This window comes from Phymastichus coffea, unplaced genomic scaffold, assembly GCF_024137745.1.
Source record: "Phymastichus coffea isolate CEN01 unplaced genomic scaffold, Cenicafe_Pcof_1.1 PCOF00054, whole genome shotgun sequence".
In the NCBI taxonomy this organism is placed as follows: domain Eukaryota; kingdom Metazoa; phylum Arthropoda; class Insecta; order Hymenoptera; family Eulophidae; genus Phymastichus; species Phymastichus coffea.
Genome location: NW_026706865.1, coordinates 758,207 through 781,795, shown reverse-complemented (window position 1 = coordinate 781,795; position 23,589 = coordinate 758,207). Strand labels below are relative to the sequence as shown.

At 34.4% G+C, this 23,589-nt stretch overlaps 2 protein-coding genes across 2 annotated transcripts; both read left to right on the top strand.

Moving 5' to 3' along the window:
- Positions 1–10,679: 10,679 nt before the first annotated feature.
- Positions 10,680–22,713, top strand: LOC131665848 (uncharacterized). The gene is made up of 5 exons (XM_058938012.1): positions 10,680–10,853; positions 17,916–18,950; positions 19,064–19,325; positions 19,392–19,559; positions 20,336–22,713. The coding sequence occupies exons 2-5, from the start codon at positions 18,572–18,574 to the stop codon at positions 20,397–20,399; spliced, it is 873 nt and encodes a 290-aa protein (XP_058793995.1). The 5' UTR covers positions 10,680–10,853; positions 17,916–18,571; the 3' UTR covers positions 20,400–22,713.
- Positions 13,179–17,566, top strand: LOC131665845 (uncharacterized). The gene has a single exon (XM_058938007.1). The coding sequence runs from the start codon at positions 15,225–15,227 to the stop codon at positions 16,575–16,577; it is 1,353 nt and encodes a 450-aa protein (XP_058793990.1). The 5' UTR covers positions 13,179–15,224; the 3' UTR covers positions 16,578–17,566.
- Positions 22,714–23,589: the final 876 nt, after the last annotated feature.

The following is a 23,589-nucleotide window of genomic DNA, read 5'->3' as shown; positions in this document are numbered from 1 at the left end:
AAGACAGAGACAGACCGAGCGAGAGTGAACGAGGGTGGCGCCACACCGCGGACAAGCACACGCATCGACCGACAACGGCGACAACACTACTGCGACTACTGCTCTACTACCCCCCTGGCGAACTAGCCAAGTCTCGAGGTGAGAGTGTTTTGTTCAAGCTGAGGTGGCTTCTTTTTCTTTCTGTTCTCTCCCCTTTCTCTCTCTTTCTCATATATATACACATAATATTGGCACAATTTTTTGCCAATATTCATTTTATGCTGATGTATGAAATATATTGTTGATAGGATGTCGTGCTTAATATTTTATTATCTCGTAGATATAGTTTGAATTATTAACTTTTTCTATTATTGCTTGAGGTTATTTCAATAAAAAATTGAATTCTATAAAGTTTTGAATTTTTAAAAAATTGCGCGTCTAAAATATAATAATCGTTTCATAATTCAAACATTTAAAATACATCTGTCAGTACTTTTTGAATTTCAAAGAAATAATAACAATAAAAATTAATAATAAATATGTTAATCGTATAGTATGTTAATCATACCAATATATTAAAGACTCGTTTAACATTGATTTATTGTATTGTTAATGGATGGCCTTCAATCTCATTCATGCCTGACCATATTTGTGCTATTCTACTGAATACGCGAGATAGATATGAATGTATTTTGTACGTTCATAGATCATAAAAAAATATCGATTCAAAATTATTTGTTTTATTTTGATATTACATAGTTAATGGCTTTTAAAATCACGAATAGTTGTTCACAGTTGAATCTCTAAAAAGTAACTAGTAATATTGAAACAACTTTTTATTTCAATGATTTTTTTCTACTTATACATCAGAGTTCCTAAATATAACTTTTTTACTAGTCCTTATTCTTGAGGTTTAGTAGAGTACAAATTTGAATTTGTGAGCCACCCGAGCTACATTTGAATTACGTTTCTCGAAATGAATTTAATTTTCTCAAAGAGATTTAGAACGTGACAAGTGAAGACAATTTAGGTAAAAATCTGATAAAAATTATTCCGAATAATACAAGATACCCATAACCAACCCTCAGAATCGTACTAGTTCGCGATCAAACAATCATTAGAAATAATCATTCCAGAGCAAATACTTTCCTCTAAAAGATCAGGATCAAGTTTGAGTTAGTAATAGTACTATCCATGGATTCAGGCCAGTTGAAATGTCGGCGTCGATTACGGATTAAGGGACGACAGCCTCGAAAGATTATCGAGGAGAACATGAACACTGGCTAATACGATTTCATTTCGGAATAGGAGGACGGATGGTGTGCTGATATGGATCAGAAAAATCATTTGAGTGAACGTTAATTGTCGTGTAGATCTCAAAAAAACGCTCGACATTTATGTCTTCTCACCTTGTTCGGCATGTGATTGCATGCCATCGGGTTTTATATTAAACGTGACTAAAGTCAATCAGTAGCGTCACTCTTCTTTTAGATTGTTATTATCAAACTTATCTCGCGAATATATCTGTGCAACTGTATAGTTGTCATAATTGACATTTTCAACACGCTCGAAACTTTAAAATTACAATGTTATACCTTGAGTTTTCCGTTGTGACCTAATTAATTACAAGACTTGATATAAGCCTCTGAGCTATTACAATCGCCGTTGAGATTTAGTGAGATCAAATTTTTAAGGCTACATACTTCATTTAAAACTTGTGGTTACAAAAGAGAAGTAGGTCTTGCAATATAATTGTGCCACTGCATATGCATGTTACTTTTCACGCGTCTGAATTATTCATTCTGTTAGACTAGATTACTACGATATCAATAAATATTAAAAATACTTTAATGGCGAATAAAAGGAGTAAGAAAGAAATACCAAGATAATTGAAAAACAAAGTGAAAGTAAATTAAAATATTCTTTTTCTCGCTCTTTACGTTTGGATAAAAATAAAGATTATCTCGCATAAAACGTTCAACATATATATCATTTGTTTTTTAAACATACTTACGTATCACGTAGGTATACGAGATTATATTAAGACACCGTCCTCGTGCCCTCTGGTTAATACATGCTTTAACACAAGCACGGATAATCTTTGACTTTATTTACACTCTAAACCAACACGTCAAACGAGTTATGAAAGCTGTATTATTGCGGCAATGTCTACTTCATTCAAATTAAATGACTTTTGAGAACACACGAAATGACAAATAGACTTATACTCGTATTGTAACGCTAACCGCATATCTTCTTAATATTCAACTGTACACTACTAGTTTATTCATTATCTACTCCTTGCGGAATTTGGATTCATGTAAACACACACCGACACGTATTTTTCGCTGGAAACTTAAACAAGAAAACAGGAAAGAGCACGGCTCAACGCTTTTTCTCAAGTCAAACGCTTCTTGTATACGTCTGGAGCTGCCTGTGATGAAATCTATTTCAGTGGCTAATCTACAATAAATTTCTAGTCTCTTTTTGGTTTTTCCACGTCATTACGAAATTGTTTCGTGGGACTAGTTTACTGTAATAGTTTTTCGATTGGTGATTTTATATTATTTGTATGAGTTATTCTTAAAAAAATACATTATAAAATTGGCTTTCTAGACTAACTTTATTTATATATCTTATAAAAATACATCATCAATTTAAAAATAAAGCAATTTTACTATGATTTAAAGTTTTGATATTAAAAATTGCAAGAGTGGTTGTATCACATCTGCGTCGCTTTCTATCGTATATATAAGAAAAAACAAGGATATATTGTGGAAGAGTGATGCATAAATTGTAAAAGAACCTCTCAGCACCTCATATCCCAGTGAGGACGAGACTTATGGCGCGGTATTTCCGTGTCTTCGACAGATGATTTTCGTTCGGATATGCATGCACCAGTTGGTTAGCTTTTTCTCACGCTTGTTGATCTGCGCACCTACTTTTCAGTTTTTAACTTGAGGGAGGAGTGGGGGGGGGGGGGAGAAACTATTATTGCTCACTGCGATATAATCAAGAGAAAGAGAGCTTCGTTCGAAAAAATACAACAGTGTGAAAGTCGAGTGCAATTGTTTTTTTTCATTCTAAGAGTAATTTACTCTCTCACAAAAGAGAGCTAAGATTCCTACTTTTTTCGTATGTGGATTAAATTTTCATTGCTATTTTTTTCACAATGTTTGTGTATATATAGATTCTGATTATATGATTCTGTATATATAGATTCTGATCAATAGTAAGCGCATAGCAAGATAGTGATGTCAAGAGCTATTATGATTCAATGTTTATCAATATTCGAAAAAAACATGTTAACGTTTTATTTTATTTGCAGCACTTGGAATTTATACGGTATTTTAAATATGTCAACTTTACGACAGACAATCCATTTCAATATGATCATTCATCAGTCATATTTTTTTCAAAGCGTCTATAGACTTTTTTTGTAAAGAAAAGATCAATAATCAATTATGTCTTGACTGTTGAAGTAAAACCATCTATATGTACCAATGTAAAATACTCTCACCTCCCTATCGCTGAAGCTTAAAACTTGGTACATACAAGAAAAGAGTCTTGCGATTTCCGGCATCATCGTTCTTACGTTATTATCGATCTTACGCATATAACCATTTCAGTATTTGTGCTTACCCACACACACATTATTGCTGTATGCCACTGCTAGAACGATAAAAATTCTTTGAATGTTTATGTTTGACATTTGCAAAATCTATTTGTGCACATGTGAATTGATAAGCTTATCTACGAAAAAGTCAATAGTTATTTAATCATTCAAAATCAACCTTCTTCAAAAGTTTTTTCTATAACAGTGAATTCTTCCTAATTATTATAATATAAACTTGCTTTATATGAACAAGTCAGTTCTTTCTGTGATTAGGTAAGCGTGATATAAAAAAGAGCCGAAAAGCAACAAGATTTATCGTATACATGACAACGGAATTTAAAATTAGCAACGCTAAAAGGGAGAAGAAAAAACGATATACAGAATAGCTGTTTTTCTTTTGCTAGCGATAATGGCATGTGATCAACTCGTAACGTTCAAGAAACAAATTCTCTCTCCTGGTGTAATAAATAGCTTTAGTTCTGCCCATAATCTTTACCTTTTCCTCCCTACATGATTTGCGAGCTTTTGATAAATGGTGATTCCTTGACTATCGAATCAGTCTTCTCTTTAATTATAGTTTAGAATATATATATCTCGATGATTAATTAGTGCATTTATAGATAGCACATGTTCAAGTAACCTGTCGTAGTTTGTTCTTGATACAATTATAACATAAGAAAATTCACCGTACTAAAAATATTTCTCAATTTTAATTGTAGAAAAAAATAATGAAAATATATATTTCTGTCAAACGAGAATGAAAAAGAGTCAATATTAATGGGTAAACGGCGTTTAATAAAAATCCATCCTTTCTCCTCTCTCTCTCTCTCTCTCTCTCTCGAGTCATAGAAGGAGAGAGTAATCGAAAACACTTGACTCCTCTCTTCTAAAGTATCGGCGCGACAAAAAAGCAGAAGAAGGACGGGAAATGTTTGGCTCAGAGGAAAGCTTTTCAGATTCGTCATGACTGCACTTTTTTCTTTGTTTTACTCGAGGCCCTTTTTTTTCAGTGGGAACAAAGGAAAACAAGTGGCCGATCACAACAAATCCCGTAAAGACTACTGCTCCAACCGTGGATGCTTTGCTTATAATGAAGGCCCTTGACAAAGAGCTAGTATATATGAGTTTTTCGTGTATTTTATCTACACTCGTGCATTGTTAAGCTTTTATCGGAAGTACAAGCTTAAGAGGTTAATGTACAATCACCGATGGTATCTGGATAGATCGATAGCTTGTGGATTGTTGTTAATGTACTAAAAACTTGGTTAACTCAATATCATATAAACAAGTTGTTTTTATAATTATTATATAATGAACTATATAATATTTTATAATTATTATATAATGAAACTACCTGTGGTGATATTGTAGGATGATACAGAGACAAAATTATTATTCAGACAAAACTAGAAGTTGAAATAAAAATTTATTTTTAGAACTAAGTATTAAATAATCGTTGGTTGCTTCAAATTAAAAACCAGTAGAGTACACTTTATTTCCAGCGATTTGAGTTTACTCCGGAAAGCTCAGGATAGGTAATCTTGTTTCTACACGAAAAAATTCTAGTAATTTAATTTTCTACCAGACTAGCGCATATTTTTGAACAACGTCTCCCCCTTACTCTGTGCATTGTTTTTACTCCGGCTAATTTAGGACTCGGGAAGAATATATGACGAAGCGTATTTTTCCAGTATTCTAACTGCCCCGAGGAGGATGCCTCGTCATCTGATAATTCTTCATTCTTTAGCTTTTCTATCCGTAAAACAATAATCTAAGAGTGTCATTAATCTACACCATATGCAGATCTTAAAATTTCTTTAAATATTTTTTATTGTAAAAATAAAAATATAAATTCATACTATCTTATGAACTGTTTAAATGTGTAATTAAGACGTTTTCGATGGAACAAATAATGTTTGTACACGAAATCATACCTTTATTAGTGAAAATGTAATATTTTTATACCATTTAATAATTTTAGCAATGATGATAAAGTTTTAGTGAAATTGTACGTGATGTGTTAGAAATAAAGATTGTCCTATTATAAGTCTAATGATGAGTATTTGTTCTGTTTTGATGAATTTAGTTATTGAGTTCTTTTGAAAAACATAGTTTTTAAAAAAAATCTAGTAACATCGTAATAAGTAAAATATTGTTTATTCAAATGATCTGTAATCGCGTTATTAGCATTAGAAAACTAAATATAGAATTGAGAAACTCTATAATGTTAAAATTAAAATTTTATTGAAAATCTTAGTAGAAAGAGTGATTAATATTAATGCTTTGATCGCAATGCAGTATTCTGACGATTTTTCGTGCTTGGGAAATCAATCAGTGTTATTTATTACGCTAGTAAGTTTTCTGTACGTATATGTAGTCACGGAGGACAGTGGCTTTCTTTAACCTAAATGAGATTGAGCCTAGCCAAATGAGATTCCTTTGAACTAATTAAAATTTTATTGACAATTTGTTGAAACTGTAATGGTCATAATATAAAATTCATCCTAAGCAAAGTGCTTCAAATTTTGCGTGAATGGCAATCATATCTATCAACTCGTAATAATAAATATCAACAGCTTGAATAAAGTGGACCGCAATAAACAGAACAAGGTACGTTATATAAGATAGGACCGAAAAGCTCTCACTCCCTCACACCCAACCCTTGCATTTGACTCTAGAAACATAAGCAAATCATAGAAATGTCAAACTGCAACTAAAGCATCGCATGCACTAGTTACTAGCAATGATTCCAGGTGAAATATATAAAGAGTGAAAGTAAGAATATTGGAAAGTAATTTGCGATAATGTATGGCGAGAGGCTATCCAACTACCCCTTGCTAATGAGCAGATTCCAACGACGCGGCGTGGTGTCATTTGTTTATGCGCACGGCGAATAATTGGCGAAAATGATCTTGTTATGCTCTGCCAGGTTAAGTCCGAGATCTTATTACCTGGATTATGTAGATTATCTTGAGAAAGCTCAATTACGAGCTTCATATTTTAAATTAATTTATAAAGTCAATGGAAATGGATATTGGATCTATATTTTAATAATGTTGAGTTCTATGATAATTTGATCTGCTGCTCATATGAATTGACATTTAGTTTGCACTATTGCATTTTCTCGAATATGACAATAGACTGATAATAGATACTCAAATGTAGCGTATTAAACAGATACTTGTAATAATCGAAGTCCCCTTATCAACAATTATATCATACAAAATAAGTTTTCTAGAAACTAGTCAAATTAATCTCTTATTTCTTTGATACATGTAAATAAAACGATTTTTCTAATTAGTGAATTATCTGTAAAAAGTCCTCGCTATTTCAGAAATGCAAATAGTAGAAATTTCTAAATTTGACATCCCTCCAATATCCTTATTCCAATAATCTAAGAGGAAATCGGATTAGGTCATGACAACCGCACGTCCGAAGGCTTACCTGCTTTTTCTAATATATCAGGGAGAAAAAGTACGCTTTCTTTATTCATTGAATCGTAAATGAAAAAAAAAAAAAAAGAAAATTAACTGTCACGTCTATAAAGCACAGATAATCCTACGGTACATCGAACTATTGATAAATTGAAATCATTTTGCGGTTTCAATCGATCGATAAAATAAATTAATTTAATAAACTCTGTGTATGTATTTGAGCACGCCACTTAGATCCCAAAATTAGTCTGAATTTTGCACACATACTGTTGGAAGGTACCTAAAGTGTCTATCCAAATGTTCTGCCTTGTTAAATTTAAAATTTATACTGACTATAATCTATTAAAACAAAAGTTATATTCCAATACGAACTTAATAAAATAATGATCAATTGTTCGACAGTAATTCTCGTCGGAACATGATTAACAAAGTCTTTCTTTCTGTTAGGGCTAAAGATGTGTACAAATAAGTCAAATATGATCAAACGGACGATCAAAGTTTATTACCAATGATGTTCCGGTTAGAGGATACGGTCGATTGGTGGCGGCGTCGCAGGGTCGAGGATTTTCCGCGGCCTACCTGAGCCAGGGTAAGGCTGGCGCGGTTGGGTATCGCGCGCGGCGCGATTTTTAGAGATTGCAGGCCCAAAAAAGGCCGAACGTGCTCGGGTCGAATGGCGCACACGTGTATATCGGCTGTTCTCCTTGGTTAGGTATGCCTCCGACAAACGGACAGACATAGTACGAATTTAAACTGCAAGCGAACATTCAGTATGTAACATAGGATAATTGAGCTAGAATTAAGCTCGAATGCTCGAATTTGTAAGTTCGAATGTTACTTGTAACGATGGACGAGTCATTGCGAAATGCGTGTAAGCGAAATGATCGGTGTAAGAGCCGGTCGGAGGTTGAATACATGACTGCGAATACAAAGAAAAATAAAACAAGACAAGTCTGCTGAGCGATTTCGTTATGTGAGGGGAAAACCATTGGCACTACAAGTGCACCATTGGCACTACAAGTGCACCATTAGTACTACAAGTGCACCATTTGTACTATAAGTGCACCATAGGCACTGCAACTGCACCATTGGCATTACAAATGCACCATTGGTATGAACGCCTTTGAAAGAAAACTAAACGGCGCGACGGCCTTCCAAGAAATTTGAACATAGTATCCGAATATAATGGGCCACTGCGGAGAAAGGGGAAAAAACTCGGTGGCTCAAGCAGTGAGGCTTTGAGCCTCATTGCTCATTGTCGATCGGCCAAAGCCGGTCGACGCATCAGACTCGTCCCGACGTCCAACCGATAAGATGTGGTTTGTTCTGAATACTAATTTAGTTAGTGCGAATTTTCATTTTTTATACTTTACTGCGCGCAACTGTTTCTAAATTCCTTATAAGCTGTTTTTTGTACTCGTTCAAATTTTATTTCACTCAATTACCTTCTATTTAACAGTTAATTTAAGTTGTTCGATTTCTTGCGTTATTTCTGTTAATTGTATTACGTTTATGTTCTAGTTTATTAAATTGTTCGTTTTAAACCTAATTAAATCTCTTTGTATTTCCTCACACCTTAACCCAAACAAATAAGAATTAAACTGGATTAAAAAAAGGCACCGCAAATATAAGAATCGTTCAAGAGGTTAAATTAATTGATTGAAATCTATTCAATGAAACTGCAAATATAAAAGAGTAAAAGGTACACTTTTCATGAAATAGCAATAGAAATTGACAACTTGCTCTAATGAGGCCTGCAAACGAACTATTTAATCGCAGCTGTATGAGTAGATATCAAAAATTTTGCCTCCCGCGCATTTCCTCTCTAACGTAGATTGTCCGAAATCTAAGTGCCGTAGGTGTTGTCCTTTTATTTGACTATTCCACTTATGATTGGATAGCTAACTATTTCGCTTCGGAACACAGATAATAGTGGTTCCTCATGGCGCTAGATTTTGTCTCGAAGACGAACTCAAAGACAATGCTAATTTTGACAATGAGATCGGGGTACACGTCCCCGACCACTACAGAGGTGGCAAAGCATCCATCAGTAATAATGAGCGTACGCGCTTGATAAGCTTTGATATAATGGCTTTCATGTATGAAAAGATAAAGTTATACGGCAATGATTTTGTCCACACAATTAACCGATCTATTCATATTATATTACGGATGATACTCTCTACGGTTTTAATAATTTTTCTCATACTTGTGTAACAGCACAATCAATTAGTTTGCTCAATCGCAATTCACAAAGAACGTTTGCTACAAGTTTGAACACGCAATACGACACGGTTACGTGTAATCCTTACATATCTATTCTTCGTAATCTATCAAACTATGTGATTGTATATTCGACAGATCGGTAACAGGATAATGCTAATGAAAATGTCAAACATTTAGACACGTGCACGGTTCCGCCGGTCATCAGAATTCGGGATTAACAATTAACGGAATGAGCATTACGCGATTTCCCTTGGAGCGAGCGAGATCTGTCGATTTATCACTTGCACATGCTCGAAAGGACAAAATAAAGAAAAACTTACTCTTAAACCGTGCACTCCTTCATTGCAGCTATCCGCAACATATTCCGAGGCATAATGTTAACCGACAAATAGCTAAACAGAAAGCGGAAACTGCAGGAATCGACACAACAATTGGCCAGCGTGAGTATAGATCTGCCAAGAGAAGCTGCAGAACCCATCAACGAGGGAAAGAAAGAAAAAATATAAAAGAATAAAAAGTAAAATCGAATTCTAGTAAGAAAAATGCAAACTATCAAGAGAGAAAGAAAAAAGGAACTAGTTATACGTCAAAAATAAAGGCTCGCTTTACTTGTGCCGAAGGGCTTGCATTTCCGGAATATCCGATCCTCCGAGATTCTTTGTGACTATGCATCATCGCTTGATTTTTGCTTTGTCGGCTGAGATCATTTACTTTTACGAAGTTTCGTCAAACTAAAGTGACTTTTACAATAGATGCGATTTAAGTTGAATACAACCGTGCTACTTATTCATTTTTTATTTGGTTTTTGATAAAAATGAAAAAAAAATTCGTTAAATAATTCTATGTTTTTGTTTACTTGGAGATTCAGATAAAAAAGAATTGCTTCAATCTACAATCGACACAGTTTCTTTAAGCTTTACCTTTCGTTGGCTATTGACTACTTAACTTGATTCAAGTTGGAGAAACAGAAAGGTAAAAGCAAGCATTAGTACGCTATTTATAGACTGCAGCAAGCTAGACAAAGTAACTATATCTCCAGTCCTGTACGGTTTAATAGAATAACAAATAAAGACAAGTGCTAGAATATCTTCGCGTTTAGTTCTTATACAAATGTTAATTCTATTGAGTGAGGTTTGCATTGCAAAAAAGGAATGCTCGTTGTCTATAGAGCTTCAAATTATTGTAAGAGTAATACGAGATAGTAAAGGTTGAATCCACTGGTTAGTGTCCTATATATCTAGATATCGCTGACAGACATCTATCCTTATCCTCCCACTCTCTGTTGCTCGTTACCCATGTAGTTACTCTATTCTCCTATTGATTTTCTGGTGCGATACGGCAACCCCGAGGGGGAGCTAGCGTTAGTCCCGCGCCACAGAGAAAGAGAGCTAAAGCCAGCCATATTTGTTGTGTGTAGCGCGCACTGCAGTCTTACGAGCCCTCGCACACCCTTGCTCACATTGCTGCCTTCATTCTACATCGCTCAGTTAACTTTTTTTCTACTCTCGTTTGTTAGCAGAACAAATTGTGTGGTTTCTGTAGCTGCCGAAGGATAAAGCTACACACATCGACAGAGAAAATATAAAATTCTTTTGGTGGTGAGTTGACACGTGTGCCTGAAGTTGAATGAGCTGCTTGTCTTGTTGTTGCGGGTTAGTGGAAAATTGTTACTTTCTTAGCTTTTTTGGGGGGTCGAATATTGATAAATAATTTTTCGTAGTCCAATAGTCTCAATTTTTATTGTTATCTCATTTTTGTCGGGAATTCTTAAAAATTTATTTTTAACGTGCTAGAAATCTTGACACTGTATGATGTATTTAATCATTTTCTTCACTATTTGCACGAAAAATATAAATTTCCTAAAATTATATTTTGGATTTTCATAGAATTATTTGAGAATGAACGTTTCTTCTATCTTAAAATTTAAGAATGAAGCATTGAAACGTGACTTCAACAGTTACAAAAGAAAAGTCATTAACAAAAAAATATACTTCGTATTAATGAATTTAAAACAAACAATCGCTTGAGGGCGCATCAACGCAAAACAATACATAAAACGTTCACGCGGGTAATATAATATGAAGCCATACCAAGTGTTTTCATCGTAATTCGTCGATATAATTACGCAAAGAGAAGAACGTGTGACGAGTTTAACAAATGAAAAGTCATCACCATCAAAGTATGCTAATACCGTTGAACTAAGAATAATAAAGTCTAAAACTGAATATAAGCAGTCCAAATTCTTTCACGATTACACACTATTACATATTGTTAAAGAAAAAAAGTAGTTTGCCGACTCCGTGCCAAAAGTTCGATTCTATACATTTACTTATATAATAACATCGAACTCCGCAGTAGTCGGCCGCAATCGCAGTTCATTCACCCGGTCAAAGTTATCAAAGCAAGCCACCCAATCTATTTCTATAAATAGCTTACATAAAACTACTTGGTCAAATCGAATAGTGAGAGAGGGAAAATGAATGGGGCAATGAGATTTCTCGTGACGAGGAGTGTCGAAGTGTAACGAAAAACTACTTGCTGCGTACACACGCCAACATCCTAATAAATCGAGTGTGAAGGATTATTTAAGCGTGTAATCAATCGCCTGTTATTTTAATGTCGTTAACGAATAACGTGTCAATGAATTCGTGAATTTTAGTGATAATATGTTAGTGCTTTGTGCGTACGCATTACGAGCTCTTAGTTGATTTCTTTTGCACTATAATTATATGCATACGTCTAGTCAACTTAGCATAGAGGACGTGAAGGTCGAATAATTTCATTTTACGTAAGAAACAAACCGAGTTTTTGAAGAAACTTGTAAAATAATTGAAACTGAATTCATATTCACAACAAGATTGAAGGCAATTGACAAAATTTATTATAATCGTCATTGTAAATTTGATATTACTTTTGTCACAATTAAATCAGATTATTTATGTTTATGTCAAAATAAAATAACTATTTCGCAATGATATTGCCAAAGCTCTACTTTCATTACGCATGAAAATCAAACATCAACACGAGTTTAATTGCAAATAAACGACCGGTAAATTAATTGCTTTTAGACGGCTACAAACAAGTAGCGACGCAGTGTTCGAGAGGGTTAATAGCGTTCGGCAGAAACAAAAGCATAGCTCGATTCCACGAGAAACGAGACCACTGACACATGTGTTAATGAAACGGCCTCATGTGCCGACCGGTGAACAGAATAAAAAGACACTTTGTGCGATATGTGAGTGGATTGTGTTTAACTACTATAACTACCTATAATAAAGTTTTAATAAAAATAATGAAATGCCTAGCATAATATTATTTTATTCTTGTCGAAATGACCAAAGAACGAAATAGGACGAAAATGTACGACTGCACGAAAGAGATATTCTTTCTACCGAATTGTCGAAGTTTGTGTATTTCTTAGAAGGAAGTCTATTGCCAACATCATCTGTGTAGCTGCTTCGAAAGCCCTATATTTCTTTTTTCTTTTTTCTTACTATAAAAAGTATTTTATGTTTACTGATGCTCATTTGAAGTTCGTTTTTGCTAGAAGTTTTTTAGTAAAAATTTAACCATTTCCGTTGGCTGATTTAATTGAATTTCTTGTTTTATAATGTAAAAGTTTAGTTGGAACCTTTTTTAATATTACGTCATTTTGTTTAAAAATCATTAGTGGAAAATCAGTAAGATCATAATTTACGATGATCGTAAACAGTGTGATCAGTCCACTAAAATAATGCTTTCAATAATGATATTGACAATTGATAATTTGGATATTACAGTGATAAAAACACCAATGAATATAAGATTTTTAAATTAAATAAACGAAATTCTCTTATACAAATATCCAAATTTCAGTATCTATTAAAGTATACTAAATCAAAGTGAAATGAAATTAATGTCATTAACTGATTTAACAACGCGAGCAAAACATTCTGAAATGATTACAATAAAATTAGTTTATATCTACAACACAATCTTCATTCTGTATTTTCTTAATAAAATAATCTAGTTACAAAGTACGTGCAAGAACTTGTGTATCCTATGCTCGGATTGAAGCCGAAAAATTGCAGTTACAATCGAAAGCAGTAACTACCAGGCTCCCAAATGTAATCAAAGAACGAGAAAAAGCAAACGAATGAATACACACACTTATGCTGAATATTTCAAGCGCCTCGAGGGTGAGAAATGAGGCCAAAAGGAAAAAGAATCCACGCAGAGCCGACGATTATGGGCAATCGATACGCACGCGACCAATTCGAGTTTCAAAGCGCAAGCTCATTGTGCTTTGCTGAATGTTCATTAATTGGTCACCAACTTCTTTAATTGATTCAATTTCGAAAGATAATGTTTCTGTTACAAGTTTTTTTAATGATTCTTATACGTTTGACATATACGTATTTTTAATGAAAAAATAATAATTTTGATATAATTTTATCAGACCAAAATCATAATATGGTTAAACGAATATTTCACAAATTCTGTTTGTAGTGAAACTTGGGAATTCGATTTTTATCGATCGTCAAACTAACTTTTAGAGCAAGTATCGGTAATAAGTTCAACGAGAGGAAATTATTGTTAAACGTGTGTTTCATTTTGATTACTATATTTATATAGTTCGGTTATTCCCTCAGTAATAAATCGGTTAACATACATAGTCCTAAGCCTAAGGTTAACGTCTCATAAGTAATATGCCATAGCGTTCAGTACATATAGTAATATTTAAAATTTTATATAAATTATTTTTCCTTGCTATTAATACACTAATACTTGCAAGCTATAAAATGCATAAACATTATTTTAATCCATTAACTTATCACCAGAATAGCAAGTTAATAATATTATGAAAAAGCATTGGATACGTTTGGTATGCACAAAGGAAAATATTATTCTATAATATCGTGGCTATGTGACGTTTACATTCGAGCGTTGATCTTATTATCCGAGCGACGCGGCATCCTTTAACTAATGGAACATCATCGTCCCTTGAGTGCGAGACAGTTCGTATAAGCGCAAGCCACTCTACAGCACTCGCCAACAATATCAGCATCATTCAAACCACATGTGCTCACGCCGGAAATTCAATTGTTTATAGCTACGATATTCCATTGGGGGACGATATTGCTGTATGCTATATTCGCATTCACTCTTACTTTATATGTGATGCTTTTCTTTGATTTATGAAAACCCATGCAGTATAGGAACTATTTCCTACATTCGTAGAGTATACGTGTGCTCGTATATCGTTATTAATTTCTTATAAAAAGCTGTTATTAATATGCTTGTTATAACAGTACTCACGTTTAGAAATGTAATAATATTTATTCCAAAAGCAAATATAAAAATACATACGCAATATCAAAAATATCTATACCAGCTGAATGAAAGCCGTAAATTTGGAAAATCTGTGCAATCAGGTTTCTACACTTCAATAAAAAAAACCTTAGCTAACACGCAATGCCGAAGCATTGTTACAAGCTGGCACCGCATCTCCTTCCATATTGTATGAATCGTTCATTCTCTACTCTCGATCACATATCCTAAGTGTGCACCTGACATTGTTAAACCGTGAACATAAAGTACGAAAAAATAGCAATGATCAAATTGTAAAGTACGCTCATCCAATCGAGTACAGAAAAGAAGAACTAAGTTGCATAGGTAGTTTGTTCAGTTGCTCTCACGTGGATACGTCCACACAAATACGCAAGCAAAAGTCACACGACTCTTTGACGTCACTGCTGCGGCAGGAGACTTGAGCGCGCAGACTCGTAGCTAGCCACATCGATCTGGCTGCGCGCACTCGTCTGCGCGCCATCATACAGAAACGACAGGCCGCAGTGCACCCCGACGACGACGAGTGTGCTGCTCTACAATCACCATGCCGTTCTTCTGTCAGCTCTGAAAGTTTCATCATTATTCAAACGTGAATCTCGTTTGTTCAGTGATTACGCGGAGGAAACTGGAAAGCGAGAATGGGTAAGCCAATGCCAGAAGAAGATCTCGTTGTACCACCTCAAGACACCAAAATCTGCGGTACGATATGTCTCTGCCAAATGACGGCGGTACTGTCGTCTGTAGCTCTTGTCTACCTCACCGTGGCCATCTATATGCCAAGTACGAGAGCCTTTGCGTCCGGTATAAGTGAGGTACCAGCCATGTGCACAACTGTCCGTGCAGCCAACGCTGACAATTGTGATTGGGGTAGTTGTGGCGAATGGTGCTTGTCTAAAACCTCAGGACCTTGCGTTCAGATTCACGTGAACCTACGTAACAACGGCTCCTCCATTCGTTTGGCAAACTGTACCAACACTACAAATAAAACTTGCTACGGTATCGACCAGGAGAATGCAAAGAAATCCAAGTGCATAGCCGATGAGTGCCGTAACCTCACTGGTACTTTTAATTGTACAACGGGTGTTTGCATTAACATAACTGATGCATTCGAGTGCATGTTTCACGACACCGATCCGCCGCTCAAGTGTTCTGGTAGGCGTGGCAAAATCACGTGTATAGATATAGACGGGTTATTTAGTTGTAACAGAGGGACTTGTTCCAAAATACGTACACCTTATAATTGTGATCGTCGTTGTGTCGATATTCCAACGAGAAATAAGAACGTCATCCTACTCAGTGGTGATAAGGTTTATTTGACTTCTTGCGAAAGTGCCCTCGAAGCAGAGACTGAAAAAGAAATATGGAATCAGAAGAGGAATGATATTCTAATGGCTTCTTGTTATGGAATTTTTAATACCAGTTCAGGTGTTGAAGCGGTAGATTGTATCAATGGTTCCACGCTGCAGAAGGACATGTTATCGGATTTGACTAATTTCACGTACTTGTCATACTTAAATATCTTCGCGACAAAACCGTTGGACGAGACGCGTAAAATTCTACCACCAGAACAAGATCTGATCATCGCCAATGAGAGCCGATTGCTGATCAATCTCGAAGGCTGCGTTAATACACTTCGTGACGAGTGCAAATTTTTTCTCGCGGAATATGGAAGAGATGGCTCCGATCACAATGCGAGAGCTCGCTTCCCGTGCTACTACTCCGAGAACAAGCCAAGCATCGTGGTCTCACGCTTCGATTTGCAATCAACCTATCGGGAGTTTGTCATAGCATCCGTCTTACCCAGCGTACTATTTATCGTCAGTTGTTTGACGCTCATCCTCTGCCAAAGAACCGTTGTTGTTGGCGATGACTCAAGAATGAGGTTCAAAGGCACAGCTGGTTCTGCCCTCGTATCGCTGACACTCGAGAAGAGCGCTTCGGGTAATTTCACTGGCGATGCCGGTGGGGGCGATGCCGCCATAACGCTCTGAGATCCATCACGTAAGACCATCACATATCTGAAACTACTCTACACTACCGCTACCACTGCATTTCTCGACAAACGATCGGGTGACGTCTGATCGGTAATGCCGGGATCCTGCTTGCCGACATTGTCTTAATTATATAACCTCTCTTTCTAAACGCGTTTAATTATTTACGTGCTGCTGCCAATCTTCTTTCTCATTCCGTCTCTTTTTCGATGATAGCTTATGTGAGAGAGATTAAGTAGAAGATTTTTTATTCATGGCCTATACTGTCCGTTATCACATCTCTGTGTAAGCTTGGATATGACGCTCTTGGGAGACCAAATTACGAAATCTGTGATTTAAACAAAAAAATCTGTAAAATTTTTATGAAGAAGTAATCTGTGTGTGCTGCTTGATTATTTCTTAGTTGTTGTTAATGTTCATATTACTGAAAACTGTTCAAATTTGTACGATATGTTTAATGCAATTCTGGATAATTCCAAGCCAACGTATAAAATGTTGTCGATATTATGTATGTCTCTAGTCTATTTCTAGACCTATAGTTATACTCGTTAAATAATAATAATCATAAAAATATAAATATTGAAACACTAGAATAGATTTAGGAAATAGATAACGATTTTTTTGTGTTTTTATATGATATAAAAAACAGCAAGTGTTCAAGCTTTAGCAGCTCACACAGCATTACTTCTAGAATGTAAATAATGTAACCGAATATATTAGACATCGGATAAAAGTATAAGACACATGCCTTAAAAATTAAAGCTTAACAAGTGAAGCACGAAAGCTCAATGTTGTCGTTAGTAAGGTTTCCAACTAGTCGCTTTCTCAAGCGTTCAGAATATTTTGTAAATTAATAGTGACGAAGATGAATGATCAAAAGTTTCCTCTTACGAATTTTTGCTATTTACACTCTTAGTAGAATAATTATTGCTATCGCAAATAATTTGGAAATAAAATTAAAAATATTCTGTATTATTGAATAAAATGAATTTTTGATTAATCATGGTATTTGTCTTTTCAATGTAAAATCCAATCACTTCTTTACGATTATTAATCTAATTTTATCTCCAATTTATATTTTACGTCGTTTTTCAGGAATTTCTTTTGCTTATTTTAGTTTAAAGTGATAAAACTAAATTTTAATTTTTTGTGTGTAACTTAAAAAGTTATAAACTAACAGCAAAAATATTTGAGCTTATAATAAATGAATAATTTTTTTATACAAATATAATCAAATTATATATAATTTAGCAAGCTGTAAAAACAAAGATATCGACATCATTGACTGCTCAAATATGTACCTAACTAAAAAAGCTTTATTCTTTCTTTATTTTACAGGCATTCCCCTCCTACAGGAGGAGAGCCCGGCTGAACAGTCGATATTCTCCCTGCTTGGGCACTAATAGAACATTAGAGAGGAATGGGGGGGACGCGTGATTCAAATTCTTCTCATCACATAGGCATACAACAAAGACGCAGAAATAAATAAACCAAATAAATAAAAGCGCGCGGGCTCGTAAAAAAATCAATGCCGTGGAAGAGAGATTTCCCAAGTCTCACTGCCTGCACAATTTGAATCTTGCACCAGTCTATAAAAACCTTATTGTGATGTCTTACGAACGAAAGAAACGCACGAAACACGCAACAAAGATATCAAACAGCTTGTTATTAGAAAAGGAATTCTCATGAACACTTACTAGTTAGCTGGATAGAAACAATTTGAAACTTTAGTTAGATTAAGGTAATAAAAGTTATAACATACTGACAGATGATTAATTCGTGACGCTAAACAGGCTCGAAGAATCTGAGAAATCGAAACCTAAAACAAGAGAATCCTCCGCACAGAAAAGCACGAAACTATAGAAGAAAAAACCGTCAAAACGGGTAGACAGCAACTCGGTACGATTCGTGGGCGGACGGTGGCCTCGACGAAGAGGCATTTCTACCGTGCACTACGCTACGGTAGTACGGCCATTGATTCAGACGAGTCGACCATGATCATGGCTGATGACGAACTCGAAGATGATCGCGCGAGTAGTCGACGAAAGTCCAGTTTAGCCAGCGGACTTGGCAGTCAAGCAAGTACGTGTAAAGGTGGCGAAGGAGGCGGGGAAGGTGGTGTTTTGGCTGGTGTCCTGCCAAAAGCTGAAGTGCAGAGTCTCATGGAGAAAGCCAAATTCTATACTTCGCTGTGTCTTGGAACAACGTCCATACTCGCTGTTTTCGCCTTCCTTTTTGCTGTACCGTTTATAGTTGAACCGGCAATTTCCACCATTTTAGCAGATTTCTCACCTAAGCCAGTCGCATGCGCTACCACCAGTCACGTACTCGCTGAGGGATTGAAGAATTGCTCATGGGCTAGTTGTAGAGAGGGTAAGTGTTGATTGTTCAAATTAAAAAAAAGTTAGACCTTCTTTCTTTCTTTAAAACCGATTCTCATAATTGGAATAACCCGTGCGAGATTCTAATCAAAACTTTGATTCCAGGTTGCACTGCTGCGGTGACAAGTTGCCATCAGATTCGCGTTAACTATACCAAACTGACGTATGAAGAATTTGTATCGAAACCAACGGGTAGCGTGCCGTGGGATGTCGTCGAGACAAAGTTTTACGTGAATGCGGAAGGCTGCGGTTATCCCGATACAGGAGTCATCTGTTCACAGTTTGCTCGGAAGTATGGCGATATGACTCCCGGAAAGGTTTTCCCTTGCTACTACAGCAGAACTTATCCGGAGACTGTGGTTTCAAAGTTAGTTATTGTTTGTAGTCCTGAAATGGAATTAATTTTGTTTAATATTTCACTTTATTGCTACAGGTATTCCTGGGACGATAACCTAAGAAATTTGATTTTGGCTTTGACAATTCCAGTACTGCTATTCATTTTACCACTGGCGATGCTCTGCTACTGGTATTGTCCACCGGTTAATAAGACCTGCGGCGGTACTAAAAGAGGTCTCATTGATGAATACGATAGGAAGGAAGAGTAAGTAGCGTGTTTGTATGCAGTGCCTTGAACAGTTAGTTAAGATTTCATTTAATTTTTTAATTTCCGTCACCAAAAACAGTGATATAGATTATTTTGGAAGTCTCATAGTTATTCGTTTAGTAAATTTTTTTTTCTAAAAGCATTTTTGATGATTCATTCCAAAAAAATCTTTTTGCGATAAAACGTTTGGTTCGATAAATAGATTGTTATGGAGTGAAATAAGTTACCGTTAGTTTAATGACATTGGCATAATAAATAAGTGAATGATGAAAAATTTCTGTTTTCAATCCACATAAAGTTTGTTAATAAAATTTTTATTGAAAGTATACTGTTGCAAATTATTATAATTCCGGTCAAAATTCTAATGAACATCATTTCTATTAGAAAAAAACAAAGGAGTTTTCAAGGAATTCTTGGTTATACAATTGAATATAATTTTTTCCATCAGGTTATGATTTCAAACTTCATGATCAACGATCGCATGTAATTTTTATTCTAAGATTTATTTGTGAAATTATTTTTATTTGTTTGAACTGTAGTTTATTTGAAAATATTGAAAAAAATTAATTATGCTTGGTTTTATTTAGATGTATTTATTTGCAAAATATATCCTGGACATTAAATTTATATTTTATGAGCAAATGTTTCTTCGTGACATATGCCCTTAAATAATTTTCAAGTATGTTATAACGCCGAAATTCTACAATGATCAAAAACAAAAAGAAAAGTGAATTATAAAGCGGCCGCGTAGTGATCACGGCTCTCGTTTGCAGTATCCTTGGCGAGGAGGACTTTGAGCAAGATGAAGTGGAAGAAGACTTCGAGGAGGAGTACTGACTATTGCCTCGGGCTCACCCCCCTGGACGGGAGTGATGCCCTAGATGGACCGATCATCGTTGAGAGGACAGACTTTTACTATTGAAGACTTCAATTGTGGAGAGATAAATAAACATATATAAGAGAGACAACGAATTTGGATATCTTCTTATTTCATGTTGTGAAATGTGCGATTTGTAATCAGATACATCAGATAACTTCGTTCTGAAAAACTTATATTCACATAAACGGATTTTGAATATTGTCTTATTTTGAAGAGACGTTTCCCTTTTTATAGTTTTCTCAAAGTCAGCTCACGGCAATCATAGTTTATAATTGACGAAAATCAAAAACTGCAATAATACCCTATAGCTAATAATTCACTTTGAGGACAAGCACAATTAAGTATTATTTCCAAGAATGTACATATTTCAACGTTATTTATATAATTAGCTTTAATCTTTTTGCGAATATTTTTCATAATATTAAAATACTAAAATAACGTCTGATGATATGATGTCAGTTCATCGTATTGTCAACAGTTTTTCAAAAATAACTTTCCATTGACTTCAAACTAACATCATAAATTTTTATTCAACAAACTATTCTTGCAATGTCTTAAAAGAATCTCTAATAAAATGTATCTAACAGCCGATTCAGAACTTGATCATCTTTCAGTATAATATTAAATATAAGTTCAAAGCGAAGTGTTAGAAGTTTGTGCGATTGAATACGATAACAATATAACAGCGCCTTCTCAAATATGAGCTATGATAAGTATGGAGAGTATACATACATAGAAATTTACGATTTATCTCGAAATAATATCTAGAGCCACGTTCAAGCTACCAAAAAAAAAATATATATATATACATATATATACAAATAGATACATATTATACACATGTACGCGTGTGTGCGTGCGTGCGTGCGTGCGTGCGTGCGTGTGAATGAATGCCTGACTAAAGGCATAATTCAACGTTAAAACAAGCTCATTGCTGTTTAAAACAATCCTGTCCAGAAACGGTGGCAAAAGAAGAATTTATGTGAAAGAAAAATTGCAAAATTAGATCTCTAGTTCGATGTTGTTGAATTGATAATGACTTTTGCAATGTGAAACTGGAGATGTAAGTTTGCCATTGTAAAGATATTCATATTATGAATATTTACGTTTTAAGATATTGTTAGGTTAAGTTTCGCCTGTGAATATTATTAACGGTATATTATGGTCACCACACTGACGACATTGTTATATTAACGATTTTTGTACGTGGCCGCCGCGCTGGCGCCGTGGTTTAGATTTTACGCGATGTTATTGGTGAGATGTATTAGTAGATAGTTAAATGAAGATTGAAATAGTGACAAAACTAATCTATTTGGTTGAATATCTGCTTTGATTTGGATGAAAACTCGATGAATCGAGAATCGCTGCTCATTTGCTGTGAATAATATAAGAATTGACATGGGAAAATGCAGCTTATTGCTGAACATTCTATCCCGATTCAGGACGTATTTCGTTGTGAATACATTTCAGACCAAAAATAATTGGTCGGATTATAATATGGACTTTATATCTAAATTTTAATCCTAATTTTAATCAAATTTTTAGCAATAGAAGGTCGCTTAAAAAATTATAATTGGAAGGATTAACAATTTTCAACGATGCATCATAATGACTAAAATATTCGATATAATTTCATATGTAATAATGATGCAGTACTAAAAACTGACATAGTAAAAGTTACCTGATTGTAAAACTCTATAACGAATAATAAATGAAGATAATATGAAATGTATGCAAAGAAGAAAACATTATTGAAAACATAAATTTATAAATCTACATAATTAATGAATCTTGTATTTTGAAACAAAGGGATTATGTATTTTTTGCGAATACAGTAGAAAATATAATAAATAGTTAAAGAAACATAAAGATAACGTATACAGCAGTGCTGGTCTAATTTTTAAATTGTATCGCTATATTTAACAGAATGAATTGAGTTACAGTATGTAAGAAACGAACGAATTATGAAGATAATCCATGATATATAATAATTATAAAATAAGGTATACTGATACCGTATATCGATTGAGCTAATGATAGATGCAAATTGTAGATTCAAAAATTACGTTGAAACTGCAAACTAATAAGTATTTTGTGCCATTACCAATCGTGAAAAATTACTAAACCATGGTTTTTTGAAAAACATGTCTCTCGTTTGATACTGATATGGCAATATTTAATTTTTAAATTAATTTAATCATTATTAAGAATCATATTATATTACAATAAATTAAGTATCTTTTGTACGAAAAAAGTTTAATTAAAATAAATAGCGACTTATAATTTATTAATATCTTTTTAATGTTTACCGCTTCAAATCAATAAAGAGATTCAAATATAATTATTTCACGTTACTGGAAGATTTGATAATTTATATTTTATTTAGAACTTTAACAGTAAGTTTAGATCAGATGTTAAAACTAAACAAAGATTAAAATATAAAAGATATATTTGGTTAATTAGATTTTATTTGTTCAATAATAATGTATTATTTGATTTCTCTGCTATATTTAAACCCCTTATTTCATTGTTTTTAATTCATTTTATATATACTGTTGAATTCTAGTGGAAATCACATACTAAAGACGTCATATTTAAACCATCACTCACCCATCAAAACTCTTTTGCAAATATCACTATCATTTCTGCTTATCATCATCAATCATACATGCTTCAAAAATATGATCTCGAAGGTATAACATCTACATAAAAATAAATAAAAAGGAAGATACCAACAAGCAAAAGACAGAAGTAGGTCTTGACCTGGTAAACTCACGCGCCAACCTATTGGCGCCACCACGCGTCCCTAACCCGAAGTGCGCTAATAGTTGACCTTCCTCCTGCTCTCCTCACATACAAAAAGCTAGATTATACGAATTTTTTAACGTCTGCACTTCGCAACTTACTCCCTGGCAATCGCCTTTGTGTGTTCGTAGTTATGAGATCGGGAAATTATCGACAAAATTTGTTAGATGATTTAATAGTAGTACTAAGTGTTTTTATTTTGCAAAAGGAAGCGAATGTAGGAACGGTTATAGTTGATATTTTATATTACGTGACACAAATCGGAATATATTAGTTGTAAATTTATATTTCAAATCATCATCGTATACCGTCGAATCAGAGAAAACTAGGGGTGTCTAAAAT